The sequence below is a fragment of the Camelus ferus genome, chromosome 27 (assembly GCF_009834535.1).
Source record: "Camelus ferus isolate YT-003-E chromosome 27, BCGSAC_Cfer_1.0, whole genome shotgun sequence".
Taxonomy (NCBI): Eukaryota; Metazoa; Chordata; class Mammalia; order Artiodactyla; family Camelidae; genus Camelus; species Camelus ferus.
This window is the reverse complement of record NC_045722.1, coordinates 6720030-6737835: the sequence shown is the minus strand read 5'-3', so window position 1 is coordinate 6737835 and position 17806 is coordinate 6720030. Positions and strand designations below refer to the sequence as shown.

The 17806-nt window shown below is 44.0% G+C and overlaps 1 protein-coding gene across 2 annotated transcripts in view; it reads left to right on the top strand.

The window, feature by feature from the left end:
• The first annotated feature begins 10610 nt into the window (after positions 1-10610).
• Positions 10611-17806, top strand: part of IREB2 (iron responsive element binding protein 2) — a 46285-nt gene continuing 39089 nt past the window's right edge. The window contains exons 1-2 of one of the 2 annotated variants that reach the window (XM_032469218.1): positions 10611-10762; positions 12241-12330. In XM_032469218.1, coding sequence (XP_032325109.1) covers positions 10744-10762; positions 12241-12330 — 109 coding nt within the window. In that variant the 5' untranslated portion in view covers positions 10611-10743. The remainder of the gene's footprint in view (positions 10763-12240; positions 12331-17806) is intronic. The other variant, XM_032469219.1, reaches the window with a different exon arrangement.

Sequence of the window (17806 nt, the reverse complement as noted above, 5' to 3'; positions counted from 1 at the left end):
TCTCCGCCTTTACTCTGATGCGTGGCTCTCCTCACCAGTTTTTCATTTGAAAGCCAGGCTTTTCCATGCTGCTGTGCAGTTTGGGGAACATCACGTCACCATCCTTAGATCCCTAGGGGGCAGTTAAATGGACACAGGAGCTGACTTGTTCTGTTTGGTGCCAGAAAGCAAAACTGGGACAGATGAGACAGAGGAGCGCGGGTTTCAGCCCAACAGAAAAGAAAACTTTTTCATAGTCAGATTGTCCCATATTCAACAGGTATCTCCGGGAGGTAGCCAGAGCCTCTGTTGGTGAGGGCCCTTGGTTTGCAGACGTCTGAATGTACTCCAGTGAGTTTTAACAGAAGAGAGTCTATGCTGGTGGACTGTGCTTAGCATCGATTCCACCCACCTTCTTGTGTGCCTTCCTCTAACAATGAGGCTGGAGAGCTAGTCTATGTTTCCCAGTCTCCCTTGTAGCAGAGTTCAGGTGGGCTTGCAGAGAAGATAGAAGTGAAGAGGAAGCCACAATTCTGCTGGGTCTACTGATTTTTCAGTGGCTCTTGCAGAAATTCCAGTGTCCAATCACTTGCTTTGTGAGTTCAGAAGAGCACAAGGCATTCTCGGTGTAGATGGCCGTGGGCACAGTGTGACTCTGGAGCTGCAGCAGTGGTGGTGCTTTCTGATCATGGTGGCTTCCTCAGTGTGAGTTTGATAACCATAGAGGCTCCTGGATTGTGGCAGCATCAGTGTGGTGCAGGGACCAGTGGCATCCGGATCATAGATGACGTAGCAGCTCCCTTGTGTCCTCTGAGAGTCATTCATGCAACTTCAATCTAGAGTTGGTGTCTTCAGCTCTCTCTCCCATCAACTCTGTAAGCCCTTTCATACCCTGCAGTGAATCATTTTCTGCTTAAATGAACTAGAATGGATTCTGTCCTCTGCAATAGAGCCCTAGCTGATGGAAAGAGATACGTAGAGCCTAATGAATCACTGGGACTGTCTAGGCTGAGTTCTTGGGAACAATTCACAAAACTACACTGCAGAACTGAGCTACCAAGGGAGCTGTTGTTATGTGACAATTAGGAGGCTGTCCTCACCTGCGTACCCCGGAGTCATGCCAGCTAGTCTCCATTCTGTGCCAGCAAAACAGATGTCCATGCCCCACCTCTTTCTCCACATAATTCAGTTCTGAATCAGAGCCTCACATGAATGTAGTTGAGCAGCAGAATAGAAATCACCACCAGATCCCAGCCTGCAAAGGAAATATAGTCATTAGTGGTCCAGCCCCTACCGTTCAGAGATGAATCGGGTGAGTCAGTCCACAGTATTTACTACAGAATTATTGACTGTCAGGTCTGGGAGAGCTCTGAGAGAGGCTAGTTCAGCCTTCAGAGACAGATGAACTTTTTTGTCCAAGTTAGAGTCAAAAATCACAGCTGGTTATAGATAAAATCCGTGAGCACAAACATCTGGCTCAGTGTCCTATCGACCGGCTCCGCTTTCCGCCTCTGAACCTCTGAGGGATGCCAGAAGGAACTGCTGCATCTGCTGGGAGTCCAGACCACGTATAGCCAGTGTCCAGGGTCTTGTGACGTTTCTCCAAAAGGGAGACACTACGGGATTTGGAAAACTTCTTTTCTCTGAGTTAGGCTAACCTAGTTTCAAATCCTGACTGCTACGTGTTACCTGTGTGGCCTTGCACAAGTCAGTCACACTCTCTGAGCTTCAGTTTCCTCTTGAGCAAAGTGGGGAGTCATAATTGCCTGTTTTAATAGTTTTTTGCAAAGAATGAAGTGTCAGAAGCACTCGGCTCATAGTAAGTGCTCAGTGAACATTAGTCCTGTGCAGCCTCGAAGGTGAGGCCTGAACAAGAATGGCACAGGTGTCCTGAGCCAGACACCGGAGGGCTCAAATGTCAGCCCAGAGAGTCTGGACTTCGGCCTTTGTGTTGGAACTAGGAAGATCACTGTAATTATAGTTGATTCTCCTGGTGGGGGAGGTATAACTCAGAGGTAGAGTGCATGCCTAGCATGCACAGGGCCCTGGGTTCAATCCCCAGTACCTCCATTACATACATACATACACACACATAATTACCTCCCCACAACAATAACAAAACAAATTATTTTAAAAAGCTGATTCTCCCGGAAGCCCAGCTGGGCAGTGGGGTGCAGGTGGATGCCAGTTAGGAGGCCAGGCAGGAGCCCAGGCAGAGAAAATCCAGGCCCAGACGGGGTAGTGGGAGAGCATGGGAAGGAGGAGGTGGGAGAAGGATGCAGGACCCACCGAGGTCGGGGACCTGGGAGCCAAACTTCAGTTCCTCCACGCAACGCTCTGTTGATGACCTAGAGTTCTTTCTGAATATCAGGACCAAGTTACCACGTTTTCAGAGACAAAGCTTCTTGCTTTAGAAACACACGAAGGTATTCCAGATCTTAAAACTGAGAGAGAGTGGGAGCTTCTGTGACATCTGGCCCGGGACTGAGACGTCTTCCCTAGAGCTGTGGGGCTGTCTGCTGCACAGATCTGAGGAGTCTCAGCTTGTCTGGCTTCTGCTTTAAAACAATTTTCCACCGTCAGTGAACAATTGCCCACTGTCACTGCTGTCAACACCACAGGCATACCAGGAAAACCCTTTTCAATTTGAAAATTTAAGTGCTCAGTTGACTAAAGTCACAGAGGCGGATGAGACCAGAGATCAGTCGAGGTCTCTCCCTGTCTCTGATGTTCTCCACTCTCCGTTCAGAGAGACGAGTTAAGTACCCTGGTTGAGCTTGCCTGTGGGTGACTTGATTCACACATCCACTCAGATACTCCTACCATGTGCCAATGCTTGGCTCTGGGGATACAAGCGTGAACAAAACAAGTCCCTGCTCTCGTGGGGCCCACATTCTAGGTGGGACAGACACCACTGAGTTAAATGTACAGCATCACGATAGCTGCCGAGGAGAGGCATGAAACAGGATCACTGGCGTAAGGAGGGCCGGAATTTGCCGGATGTGTTTGTGGTTAGGAAGGGCCTCCCTGAGCAGGTCAGCTTGGAGCAGGGACCCAGAGAAAGTGAAGGTGCGAACCATACGGATACCTGAGGGGAGGGACCTGTGAGAGCGTAGGCCTGGGAATGGATTGTGCTTGGTGCTCCAGGAGCAGGAACGAGGCCAGCGTGGCCACTGCAGAGGGGGTTGTGTGTGTAGTGGTGGGGTGAGATCAAGGAGGAGGGGGCAGATCGCATAGGGCCTTGGAGGCCACAGTAAGGACTTTGGCTTTTACTCTGAGTGAGATAGGAGCCAGGGCGGACTTCTGAGCAGAGGATGACGGGCTGGCTTCCATCTGGGCAGAACCCCTCGGGCTGTTGTTCTGAGACCAGTCAGGAGGCCACCACAATAATCTGGTGGTAGTTCAGATCAGGGTGTCTTATCAGTGGGGGAAGAGCAGAAGGTTGTGGGAGTGAGGCCCAGGGCACCTGGGATTTGGGGAGGAAAGGTCAGATTTGAACATTATGAGCTTTAGATGAACAGCCTCCAACAAGTGCTCGCCCTCAAGCCTGATCCTTCTAGTCCAGCCCTGGGCTCTGAAGGCCATTCTGAAGAGTTGCTGCAGTGCTTTGACTGGGGACAAATTCATTTGGAACAGATAACGAGCCTAGTAGGATGGCTGCTTTGAAAGGGCCACTGAGGCGTCCTGAGTGTAAAAAAAAAAGTACGAGTTTTTATCGCCACGTTAGAGAGTACGATTGGGAACTTCATTCCCTGAATGTTCCCTTAGTGTTTCATTCACCACTGGTGCCAACCAAGGTCAGTCAGTCTTTAATGTCTCTGTATCATTGGAAGGGACAGTGCCTGGTGCTGCTGCCCCCCAGAGGCTACTCGCCTCCTCGCAGCCCAGGCTTTCCCTGAGCATCACTGTGGGTTTTCTGGCCACAAACCATGGGCTGGGCGTGCAGAGCAGCAGGGCAGAGCCCTCAGGGGACTGAGAATGGAGGGCTGGTTCTCAGGGGGTTCACCTTGTACCAGCCCAGGGGATCTGGCCTGCCTTCCCAAAAAGGATGTGGGACTGGGGGCCCAGAATCCGGTTTCCCTCTCCTGCTCGGTGTCATCTCACTGGACATCTCACTGCGGAACTCTAGCTAGTTTCTCACGTTCCCTTCTTGTGCCAACACTTTAAAAGAGCTTGTGAAATCTGTATATGAAATGGAGTATGGTTTCCATATCATGCCCAATTCCTTTTATTTTATTGATTGATTGATTGATTGATTGATTGACTGTTTTTGCTTGTTTGGCAAGGAGAGGTAATTAGGTTTATATTTAGTTTAATGGAGGGACTGGGTCTTGAACCCAGGACCTCGTGCAGGCTAAGGATGCACTGTACCACTGAGCTATACCCTCCCCCCCTCCGATTCCTTTTAGATCTCTGCACCCTTCCTCTTTCTCCCCACACACCTCTCCTGGCACCCAGGGGACCCATACTGCAAGGTTCCTTCTGGGTCTGCCTTTCCTGCCTGAGCCTCAAGTTTTTTGGAGTTTTTTTTCTTCTTTTGCTCTCATCGAAATGGGCCTCTCCTAGTTCCACCAACGAGTAAGTGCTAATGAGGGATCATCTTTTTCCACACCTCTGGAACCTCAGTTTTTAAATCTGTAGAACAGGGCTAATAGTAATATTTATCCTCAAGGTCATTATGAGGATTACAAATAGTTTATGCAAACCATCTGGCAGTGCCTGAGGTATTCGACAAATGGCAGATACCGGTCTAGAATGGACTCAGCTCCAATATCATTTTCTCTAAGAAACCTTCTTTGATTCCCACTAAGTGCAGTTAAGTGTTCTTCATCTGTGCTTCAAAGTCTATGGGAATAATTCATTGTGTACTGGATATTTGTCCACAATAGGCTAGACCCCTGTGGTCAGCAGAATAATCCCTTCCACACACCACTCCCTCCACCCCATGCAAAGATGTCCACGTCCTAATCCCTGGAACCTGTGGGTATATCACATGGCAAGAGGGAATTACGACTGCAGATGGAATTAAGTTTGCTAATCATCTGACCTTGAGATGGAGAGATTATCCTGGATTATCCAGTTGGCCCAATATAATCACAAATCTCCTTATAAGTGAAAGAGGGAGGCAGGAGAGTCAGAGAAAGAGAAGTGATGGGAGAAACAGAGGTCCGAGTGATACAATTGTTGGCTTTGAAGATGAAAGGGAGCCATGAGCCAATGAAAGAGAGCAGCCTCTGGAAGCTGGAAAAGACAAGAAGACGAATTCTCCCCAGTGTGTCCAGCAGGAATGCAGCCCTGCTGACGCCTTTATTTTAGCCAGTGAGATCCATTTCAGATTTCGGGTCTCCAGAACTATAAGATAATAAAATGATGTTGTTTTAAGCCACTAAATCTGTAATTTGTTATAGTCACTATTAGGAACTAATACAACTCACATACATGTAATTGGCACAGTTACCCAAGTAGACATGGTTATTGTTCTCACTTTACAATGGAAAAATTTGCAGCTTACAGCTGTAATTTGTGCAAAATTGCACAGCTAGTAAATAGCTATCAGACCTTTCGATGCAAGTTACAAAAAACAAACACAAATTGGCTCAACCTATGAAGCAGAGGTTACTGGCTCACATAACTGAAAAAAAATTCCAGAGGAGGTTCTTGTAGAAAACAGGCAAGATTTGATCCACAAGCTAAGGTGATAACACCTAGGATGTAGTATTTCTCTGTCTCTTGGGCCTGTTTTCCATAGTCTCAGCTTTGTTCTCAAGTTCCATGCAGAGAACCTATTGTTGAAGGCTCAATTCTGTGGTGGCAAAAATGGCTGCAGCAGTTCCAGACGTCACCACCTCACTCCCCATGACTTCTAGAGGAAAAAAGAAAACTTCCCTTTCTCAGACTGCTCAGCAAAACTCTAGTAGTGACTTGTGGCTTCTAATTATGTTAATCCCCAATTCCTGGGCTAAATACTGAGCCCCATGGTGGACCTGTGAATGGGGAGTGGGGTGAGGTTGAATTGCCTGAAAGGAGATCAGAGTCAGTTGGGCAGGATAAACAGGACATGGATATCAAACGTCCACAGTGCTGGCTGGAAAAAGCCCTACCACAAAGCTTCTGAGTTCAAACACTACTGCCTCCCAGTAAAGTCATTTCTGACTCTTTAGATAGTTGGTCATCGCCTGTTTACTTTTCAGTAAGACTAAGGGACAAGCCTGGAGTCATCCTAATCTCCTCTGTATTCCCAGCCCCTCGCCCAGGGCCTGGCTGAGATCAGCCATCAGAGGAATGTTTGTTGGTCACTAGGGCTGCTCTTTCAGGGAGGTGAGCCACCCAGGAAGTTGCTCAGTGCCACCTTTCTCTGGGTCTGTAGGGAGCTGTGATGATGCCCAGCCAGGCTAAATGTTTCTGAGAAATGTAAGGACTTCAATTGATATAAGCAGTGGCTTGTATTTAAGCCAGTTTGAGTTGGATGTTTCTTTTACTTGCAGCTGAAAGCATCCTAAATGATACAAATGACTTCTAACGGTGTTGTGAGGATTTAAATGAGATAATGCATGTAAAGTACTTAACGAGGTCTAATAGGTGTTAGCTATTATTATTTTTATTACCACTTACAGTGACATTATCTGTTTATGAGTTCCTCAGGGGTAGGTTGAATCCTCCCCGTTCTGGAATGTAGTAGTAAACAATACTTAAATAATGGCTGAACCAAATTAAGTATCCAGGGCACCGTTTTACATGGGTCAAGTTTCCATTGATTGAATTTTTAAATGTGAGTTATATTTTCAGTTTCAATAGGATAGCTTGCTATTTACAGAATTCCTGTGGAAAATTATTTTGGAAAGATGAGTTATCTCATAATTCAAATCATCTATGTTTGAACAAGTCATTTCATTTATTCAACAAACATTTATTTAGCACCTACTGTATGCCAGGTACTGTTGGGTATGGTGGGACTTAGCAAGGAATAACAGATACAGCATCTGCTCTCATGAAGTGGTTATGTGGCAGACACTAGGGGTTGCCAGCCTTACAGGAATTTCCTCTTCTTCCTTGCTAATAAAGCCCCAATTCTGTGCAAAAAGCAATGTGTGAGGGAGTAGGGGGAAAGCAATGTGTGCTACAGATTGGGAGGAAATATTTGCAAAGCACATATCCGTATCTTCACTGTGCTGTTGGTCACACAAATCTACACGTGATAAAATCACATAGAATTAAATACACATACGCCCCCTACAAAAGAGTACTTGTAAAACTGCTGAGCTCCGAATAAGGTCAGAGTTCAATTTCTTCATTTTGATATTGCCTTATGTTACACCGGGGAAGTCTGGGTGAAGAGTTGCATGAGATCTCTAGTACTTCTTAAACTGCATGTAAGTCTACAACTATCACAAAATAAAAAGCTTTTTAAATGGGTGAATTAAATCTCAATAAAGCTATTTAAAAAAAAAAAAAGGAAAATGGGAGGGTGTTTTTGGTTGTCACCATGGGAGGGGAGCACTTCTAGCATTTAATGGATGTGAGATTCCCTCTGCATTCCGCAGGACGGAATTTCACAGCGAAGGATCAAACCACCTCCCCCACTGAACATGCTGCCAGATACTCAGGTAGATAACCCACACAAGCATCAAAACAGTAACAAATACGTTTATACTTAACCTGAGCCTCTAACTTAATCCCATTTACAAATCAATGTGAAAGGCATTTGTGTATGGTTTTAATACACTCTGAATTTTCCAGGAATGCAAATATCATGTAAAAAGAGGAAAGGTCGTTATTTTGCTCTGTTTGGAACTTTGCCAAGAATTGTTCACCACTCCAGAAAATCAGCAGTGACAGTGCTTCCAATAATATCTGAGTCACCAATACATTTCATTAGCCTCCATTTCAGCCAGTCAGTCATGATATATATGTACATGTATCATTTATTACATAAATGCATTTATTATATACATGCATTCACGATACATATTTATGCATGAAATATGTAAGTATTTAGATCTTATTTGGAAATGTCAAATATAAACAAAAAGTGTTGACTATATTCAGTTGAATACTATCTTATGTTCTGTAAAATCATTATAAGTAGATGCACGTATCTGACTCCATCATTATGTCATGCAGCATATACATGCCTGGGCACCTGCGTAGTGTATACATATTATTTTCCAATAAACTACTTTCCTTTGATTTCTCCTTTGTATTACAGTTATGGCATTGTATAGATTATTTTATTGTTTTGTGTAGGTTATATTATCTATGAATTTCCTGCCAGGACAGTAAAGGAGACATTACAAAATACACGTCTTGAAAAGGGGGTGTTGGGTTTCATAAAGTGGAGAACTACTGGTCTAATTTCTGGTCAATGAGACATCCATGGAGGATGTTCAGGAAAATATTTTCTCCTCCGATAAAAAGAGAGAGGTGTTCTGCACCAATTTCCACCTCTCTTTTGGAAGTTGTAGGACAACATAAGTCTTCTGTATCACGCAGTCATCTCGCAACCAGGAGGCAACAAGTCTGAGGAACAAAAACCAAAATGCTGAAAAGTGTGAGGCCAAAATAAGGAATGAGCCTGGGTCTTTGATGATGTCATTGATCTGTTGCACTAACCCTAGAATTGCCGACTATAGACTTTGTCATGTGAGATAAGTATAGATCTGTGTTGTTTAAGCCACTGTTAGTTGGGTACTCTCTTGCATGCAGCTAAAAGCATCTAACCAAGATAAGGAAAATACAGTAAATGGGCAATTACAATCAAGTGTAATAAAGTGTTTTAATTGACATAGAGAAGATAGGGAAAAACTTCATCACGTTCCCAACTCAGACGAAGAGTTGGGGGTTTGCCATGAGTATTTCCTGTAGGAAATAATATCTGGACTAAGGCCTGAAGAATGAGTAGGGGGTTAGCAGGACCGAGTGTTCCATGAAGAGAGAACAGCAAGTGAGATATTACAGAGTGACAGAGAAGTGTTTCTGCCTACAGTAAGTTTCCTGAGAAGGGTATGAACAATAGGTATGAGATACCAGATCAAATCCTGAGTCAGTCACTTGGTAGCTGAGTAATGTTGGGTAAGTTATTTAACCCCTCTGAGTTTCAGTTTCACCATCATGAAAATGATGATCATGGTAGTACTCATGTCCTAGGGTTTTTTTTTTTTGTTTTGTTTTTTGTTTTTTGTTTTTTGGTTTTTTTTAATGGAGGTACTGGGGATTGAACCCAGTATCTCATGTATGATAAGCACACACTCTACCACTGAGCTATACCCTCCCCTGCTAGGGTCTTTTTGAGGAGAGATTGTAGCAGTCATCTAGACAAGAAATATTCAAATCTAGGTGGTGGCAGGGGGAATGATCCATAAATAGAGGAAATATACTGGGGTTTGCTTCCACCAGGTTTGTTGGGTCAGTGATTAAAAGAAGACGGTACAGGATCAAGGATGATGTGTCGGCATGGAACTGAGTGATGGATGGTGCTGTTCACTGATACAGGCAATACAAAAGGAGTAGTGGGATTTTAAGGGGGAAATGATGAATTCCGTTTTGGACATTTTGTGTCTGGGGTGGCCTGCGGGATGTGGAGGTACTTGAACTCTGAGCTTAGACGTGTTTGGGTTACAGGTAGACTGGGAAGCAACAGTATATAACTAATAACTGAAGCCAAAGAAGAAAGTGAGACGTGCCAGGGAAAATGGTGAGGAGAGGTGCAAGGTCAGAGCGCTGGGGTATATTTTATACCCAGTACATTTCATGGCTACGTGAGGAAGAAAGGCCTGCAGAAGAGCCTGAGACGGAGCACCCTTAAAGATAGGGAGAAAAACAAGTAGTCTGAGATCACAGAAGCTGATGGAAAAATATTTCTCAACAAGGGGAGAGATCAGGTAGGGTAAGGATTGAGAAACATGAGATTAGTCAGTGGAGTTACTGCTGACCTTGACCAGCGGCGTTTCTAGGGGGTGGAAGGCAAACCCGAGAGGGATAAGGAGTGGGAGGGGATGGGCGAGCACAAGCAGCTCTTTCTGGAGAGTTGGCTGCCGGCAGGAGATAAGGCAGTAGGAAAGAACGTAGGGACGTGAGGAGCTGAGGCCGAGGGATGGAGACCTAAGCATGATAAAGTGCCATGCCATGCCTAAGGAGTGCAAGGAAAACTTACTCGGAAAACTTACTCAACTATTAGTTAAGCGCTTCCTACGTGCCAGATCAGTCTGGCCACCCTCTCCTGAGAACACGCGTGGAGGCTACACATGACAGGTTAACCTAAGGCTTTATCTTCAGGGGAAAGAGGTTCTCCTAAAGCTGTTTTTCCTAGGAATTCCCATTCCGAGCCCCTCCACCCCGCACAACCCCTGGATACCCTGCAGGAGCCCACACTCGCTGGATCTCACAACTCCAGTCGCACACTTGAGGCCACTACTAAGCAAAGGATCGCTAAGAGGGCCATGCTAATGACGCCAACCCCACAGCCTCCCCGGTGTTTCGTCCCGAATTGCGATAACAACAGCGATTGCGCAAAGAATCGCCTTCTATTTGGCCCCGCCCCTTCTCTTTCTTTGTTTCCTCCTCCGAGGATCTCGCGAGAGTTAGGCGGCAAATCCCGCGAGTTCGGACCTGGGGCCGGTTCTGCGGCTCTCGCGGTGTTTGCGCGAGACTGCTCCTTTCCTTCCTCCCTCGCCAGTCCGCCTGCCTTCCTCCCCCCTCTTCCCCGCCCGGCCTCCCCCTCCTTCCCCCGCGGGCCCCCTCCCCGCAGGGATAATATGGTCTCCGGCGATGGACGTCCCAAGTGCAGGTTAGTTTCAGTCCGCCAACTGGGATCTGGCAGCTGGAGACGCGAGCTGCCCGGGCTCCGAGTTCCTTGCTTCTCTCGCCTGGAGTCGCCCGGTTGGCGTCCGGGCCCTCCGGGCTCAGGTCGTGCTCCCTTGGGGCCTGCCTGCTGGGCCGCACTGTCCGCGCCCAGGCCGCGAGAGCCGGGCCTCGCCGCCCTCGCCCCTCAGCGTGACCCCACCAGGGCCGTCCGCTCCGCTGCTGGCTCTCACCCGGGCCGGTCTCGGCCTGTTGGCCGCTGCTGGCTGCCAGCGGCTTCCCAGTACATTTCAGTAGCACAAGGGTCGGGGAGAAGCCCACCATCTTCCCCTCCCCGCCCCCATTTGTAAGAGATAAGGGTGGGGGCCGCTGCCTCCTTGCTTGGGTCTCACGCAGCTAGTTGTTTATTCCGCTGTCCAGCTTCGAGCCCCTCTCTCTCTCTTTGCCTCTGGAAGCAGAGTGGGGGGCGGTCAAGGCCGAACACTGGTCAGCCAGTTGCCGGACCATTTACTGCAGCGCTGAGTCTCCTCCCCCCATCCACCTCCCCCCTTCCTCCTCAATAAAAAAGGGGAAAAACATTATATATTCTCAAAAAGTGGGCTGTACTTATCGCTTCTCATTTCGGACCAAGGTCCTAACAATGTTGAGGGTCCTGCCCACCCACCGCAGTGAGTCTGCACAAAAGATCTGAAGGTTCTTTAACCTCAGGGCTGCCTCCCCGCCACTTCCCCTGAGAGCCTTAGGAGCTGAAGCACATTCAAATGAGACCTCTAGGTCTTTGACTTTGTTGTTAAGCTTCAATTCGTGCAAAACCAGAAAGACATGTATTTTAGGGAGAATCTCCTAATTTACCCAGATACTTTGTTGTTCACTTTTTACCTTCAGTCTTCAGACCTATTAAGGTCTTACCTGATAAGTTGCTTGTTTTGGTTTGGTTTAGATTGTATTCATGTTGTTGAATGCCCTGTGAAAATCTATCTCTTGATTATTTTAAAAAAATCAATTCTAACAGAATGGTGGCATTATCAAATTGGCCTGTTTATATTTATGCAGTTTTCAGGACATGGCTTCACAAAATATGCCTATACATCATTTAAATTGTTTTTATTGTCCCTTTCCAAGTATTCTGTATTATCACATTTCAGGAGTTGATTATTTTACCAGTTTTTATTTGACAATCACGGTTTAGAGTTGTACTGTCCAATACAGTAGACACTATCCACATGTGACTATTTAAATTAATTTAAATTAATTAAAAATTTAAAACTCTGTTCCTCAGTTGCTGTGATCACATTTCAAGTGCTCAATAGCCATATGTGGCTAATGGCTACCTTTTGGACAGTGCAAATATAGAACGTTTACACCAGTGCAGAAAATTGTTGGATAGAGCTGGCTTCCAGATATTTTCACTTTGAATTAGGTACTTTGTAGCAATGTTTAATAAAATTATAATTTTTTTTCCAGGATATGCCTTTGAGTACCTTATTGAAACATTAAATGACAGTTCACATAAGAAGTTCTTCAATGTACCTAGACTTGGAGGCACCAAGTATGGTAATGTTGCTTAAATTTTCTTGGGTTTCTTTAGTTTCTAATAATAAAAATGCATCTGTCAAGCTAAGTAGAAGAAATTTTAAGTTTATTCCCACCATGTTGTAGCAGGTATACTTACATATATCTCTAACATTTTGAAAAACTCTTCTTGGGACGTCTTTTATTTGAGGAAAGATACAATCCCCTACCTTAGCTTCTCATTTTAAAACCTAAGTTAATTTAGTAATGATTTTTTTCCCCACAGGAAACTACTAATACTATTTAAAAACACACACAAAACCTGACTGATGGTATCCTAGAGCTATTAAATGTGTATTTTAATTTTTCTAGTGACCAATGCCCACAATTCTTTATCTGCTGTCCTTTGAATAGGAATCACCAACAGGGCCCACTGATTTGAATTGTTCACTAGGGCATTTTTTTGCCCTGGCTTATGCACCAGTACTCTTGGCAGAATTTTGCAGGCACCTGATCAGGATCAAACAAACCTTTCCTGAGGTCTCTGAGGAGTGAACTTGGTGGAACCCCAATGTATTGGATGGAAGTCTTGACTTTATTGACGACTGAGTAGGTTTCTCAACCAGGCCAATGAAGGGAAGACCTGTTTGGAAGAGTGATTTAGATGATTCTTTTCAGTGAAAACTACTTGGAAAGAAAAATGCCAAATCTGTTGCAGTCAGTTTTGAAGGGAGCTTTTCTTTAATCTTGGTTGATTTGTTTTGTTTTGTTCTCTCATTATTTAAGAAGATTGCTTTTGTGATCTTTCTGTAGATTTTGGTGGATTTAAGTGTTTTAGACTGCCACTTGCAGTATTTTCTTGTACATTGTGAGAAAATTTAGATATTTTAGAGTATATGTTGGAGAAGATCCCTGTCTTAGAATGAGGTTGCCATTTAAAAATAAACAGTTCACCAAAATCCTTTACTTGGCATGTTTAGTTGTAGCGATTGATATTAAGAAAGGTTGGTCATTTTCTTAGCGCCATGTCTTTCACTCACATTTATTTTATCTTTTCACTGATGATGAGTTTGTATTAATTTTGAAAAGGGAACAGCTATGTTGATTACAGGCAAGAAAGACCTCTTATTTCCCTTTACTTTCAAATATCTAGTGATTCTGGACTGGAAATTTCTTAACCCACATTTTATAGCTTAATAAAGGAAAATAACATATATGGGGATGACTTTTAAATTGAGTGTAAGTTCTTTCTGTGGTTAATTTGTGGAAGTGTGCCTGCTTGAAGATGGCCTATATTTCCCAAATGCAGGAAATCAATAGGAAACTATTAAAACAACCGTAAAATGCAGTTGAAAGAGGGATTAGGGATCTAAGAGCTATGTTATCTCTGGAAATAAGCTGGCATGGACATCTCTACATAACTGAGTTTTAGAGTACTAGGTTTTTTATACCCATGATAAATATAACAGTACAACACCTGTAAATATAAATGCCTTTAAAACAAGTTTGATTTTTATTTGTGTGGGGTTAAAACTCACCTTTTAATAGAGTGGTTATTATGAGAGGTTTACTAAGTAGTTACTTAAGTAATTTCTTAGTATACTTAATAGGAAGTACAACTTGAAAGAAAAATTGACTTTGAAAGAAAGGAGCAACTTGAGTAGAAGAACAGAAAAATCCTGGTTACATTTTTAGAGGAACCAGATTGAATGGCCTCCCATGTGTGTGCTTAGGAAACTTGGCTCTGGTAATCACCAGGGGTCCAAATCACTGTCTTCTCTGCTTGCCACATTCTGATGCCCACCAGGCGGAGAATCACAGCTGGAGTGAGTAACCTGATGAGGGGAAGGTGTTCTAGCCCTAGTCGAGGCGGAGGGGATGGGGGAGGTGGGATGGGGGTGTCATTAACACTCTTCTGAGCTTTCAGGAATGCCTTTAGCTGCAAGGAACTGAAAGTCTGCTGTACAGTGCTTTAACAAATAGGGGTTTATTTTTCTCACATAACAAGAAATCTGGATGTGAGCATACTGGGACTGTATCGCACTAGTGTCAGCAAGAACCTAGGCTTCTCCTTTTTTTCTGTTTTGCTTTCATATATTCTTTTTTTTGGTTGCAAATAGCTTTATGTCCATGTTCTAGGGAGCTGGAAGGGCAGAACAGGAAGGAAAACCCTTCCCAGGAGCTTTTGCCTGTATCTCCCTGGTCAAAATGTCATCAGCCACTCTTGGCTTTAGAGGCTAAAAGATGGAGTATTTAGCTTTTCGGCTTTTGACATGGAGGAGGACAAGGGAGAAGTGGTTGAAGTGGTTGGGAGTAGGTGGTGAGTGAACAGCCCAGACTCTCTGCCTCACTAGCAGCTCCTTCCCTCAGTGAGTCTTGTCTTTAGGTGGAATACAGTACAAATTATTTGATTTCTGTTTTTTTACTGCCATTTCACCTTCATGCTTCCTAAGTTTGTACTCAGGATATCTGTGGAAGCGGAAACATCGTGCACATTGATTACATTTTGATCTTACATAATTGCGCTTGTGGCTCAGTGCCTTTTTAATGATCTGGAGATGCCTGTCTGGCACTGCAATGTACTGACTGCAACCTTAGAAATTTTGGGTGACTCTTAAGTAGATTTATGAATTTGAAAATATACCTGTTTCCAAGGAAGAGAGAAATCACTACTGCCTGGAATTGTCAGAGGCTACTTTCTGAAGGAAGTAGGACTTGAATTGATGTTAAACAGAGGGATCAGAGAGGACAGTCAGCACTTGGGGAACTAAAATGAACAGTAAGCATAATGGAAAACATCAATGAGAATGATTAAGGGGGAAGACAGTGAGGAGACTGGCCTGGCTCTTGTGAAACATATTTTAGAGAGTAGATTTGTTGGGCAAGAAGGCCTTCAGCTTCCGGCGCCCTTCTTTATCTCAGGTTCTTTTTCATCCTTTCTTTTGTCCTTCGTAACTGCTTGCTTTTTGCCCATAGTACTACTCAGTCCTTCGACAGAGCTAGGACTTGGTTTTCCAAATCCTACCTTGCAATCTCTGTAAGAAAATCTGTATTTGATTTTTTAAAGGAGAGTTTTTATTGATTAGAAGAAATTAGGTTGGGATTGGCAATCAAAGACAAAAACATTATAGGCAGTGCAGAAACATTTTCATTTTTATGTGTATGTACAAATAGATCTAAATGTGCTACTTTAACAAAAAATACAGTATGTATTGTTTTGTAACCTTTTTTAACTTAATATATCATGCACATCTTTCCATGTCATTGAATACAAATATCCCTTGCAACCTGAGTCTGTTTGCTTTCTGAGTCAGGGAGCATGAATTCGAGTAGAAAGGGATACCTGTACTTTTCTGCAGCTTCTAATGGCTGCTCGGTATTGCCTGTATGAATGCATTATGGTTTAGTTAGCAGATCTTTGAATATGGAGGTTGTTACCAACTTTTCCCTTTTTATATGTAAAGCTGCTATGTGTGTGTAATACTTAAATTTTGATATAAGCTTATCATTATATACAGTTACTGGATTGAAAGTGTGCAAGTTTCACCCTCATCATTTTTCTTTTTTACTTTTACCATATATGTACTGTCTTTTCCAGTTGTTACCCTTGAATATAAGGAACAAAAACTCACTTAACTCAGCACTCAAGTAAAGAAGATGCTGTTGCAGTTTCCAGACTTCAAAGGCACAGTAAGGCCTCCTAGGAACCAGAATTTCTAAGCCAGAGGCTGTTCTTTTTGTCACTTGGAGGCTGCCTGTTCTCTTTCTCCCTGTTTCTTTTTTAATATCTCCTCTCCAGTTTTCTATCTACTTTACTTACTCATTTTGCATAAATACTCAATACAGCTGCTGCCAGCCATTCTTTGTGTGTTATGATTGGCTTACCGGCCAGATGAGACTGTATCTCTAGAAGACTTTCTCACCTGTTGTTTTGATCTGGTTTGGCTGGGCTTGTCAGGATGCTTTTGCTGGTCAGGTGTCTTGCTAGTGGGGATGCATGTCCGTATTTTCTCGTCTTCTCCGTGGACTCTGGAGAGGGCTTTAAGTTTGGGTAAGCACTGAAATAGTTTGCTTGTAATGTTCACACACAATACATAACTTTCTAAGGATTACCTTTACCTAACATAATTCTATTCTGTGCACACAACAACCACATTTTGTCCAAGGGTCTGTTGGTTTTAACTGTACTTTTGTAGACAATTTTTGTTCTGGGTTAGGTCCTTTTGGTAGCAAAGAACAGACACCTACTAGCTCAAGTGAAGGAAGATTTATTATGATGATGCAGAGCTCCCAGGCAAATGAAATGTGGCTCTCTCGCAAGAAAATGGGCAGTGGACCAGAATTGGGGAAGCTCTTTGTTTCTCTCAGGGCTTCAGATTCCTGCCCCCTCCACTCTTCTGCTCCCTCTGCTTCACTGCAGGCAAGCTACCTCTGCCTGCTGACTTTATGCATGGCCACAAATGGCAGCCTCTGGCTCTAGCTTAGCTCTTAACAACTTTCTGGTTTAGTCTGTGTCCTCATTGCAAATTCCTGAGAGCGGAATCTAATTGTCAATGTGTATTTTTTCTCACCAGCCTGTTGGTCATTGACCTGCCAGGGGACTGGCCCTTGCTTCAGTGCTGTAGCCAGGGAGGTAATGGGACACTGAGCACTGTCCATTCCATGGGTAGCGGTTTGGACAGGCACCATGAAGTGTGTCTGTTACGTTAGCAAGTAGTGCCAGATTACATGCCTGCCAGGAGCAAATGAGAAGAGTGTTTCTTCAGCTTTATCAATAATAGATACTATTTTTCTAGTTTTTCTCCACCTTTGTGAGTTAGTGGGGGAGAAAAATCTTAAGGAAACAGGAATCTATTCACTCTTTTTCTGCCTTCTTAGACTCTCCATAGCAGTATATTTTTTTTTAAAGTCAGAGTTTTTTTTTGGATATCAGTCCCATCCAGCCTTGTACTAGTTAGAGACAGAAACAATACCTTGACTCTAATAAGATGTGGGTATGAGTTAATCCTGTTGCCAGATCAGGGGTTACAGGGCCTTCTAGAACACTTTCTTAATTTTTTCTCCAGGCTCCTGGCCTTGGACAGGGTTTTAGGTTTACCTGTAGCTACTCTAGCAGGTTCTTATCAGTCCCCTTGCTCTTAGTCTGGACTCCAAAGATACCTTCCTTGGGGCTTTAGGCAGTCCTAGGATGTTTGAGTGTTTCCCCCTTCCTTCAGTCTGGTGTGTTTCTCTGTCATATTTAGTTTATTTAAAGCTGGTTGTTAGTATTGATATCTCCTATGGGTGATTTCTTCATCTCTTGTTTAAACCTGAAATTGCCACTTTTGAGAAGTAACAAAACCCTTTCACATTATCTGTTTGTCTTCACTGCATTGCTTTGTGTTAGGCAGGGAAAAATAGATTTATGCAGATGAGGCAAATGAGGCAAAAATCCGAGTAATTTGCCTAAGGTCACATATCTTCTAAGTGAGGAGATTTGGTCTTAGACTCATATCTTCTGATTTCAGACCAACACTCC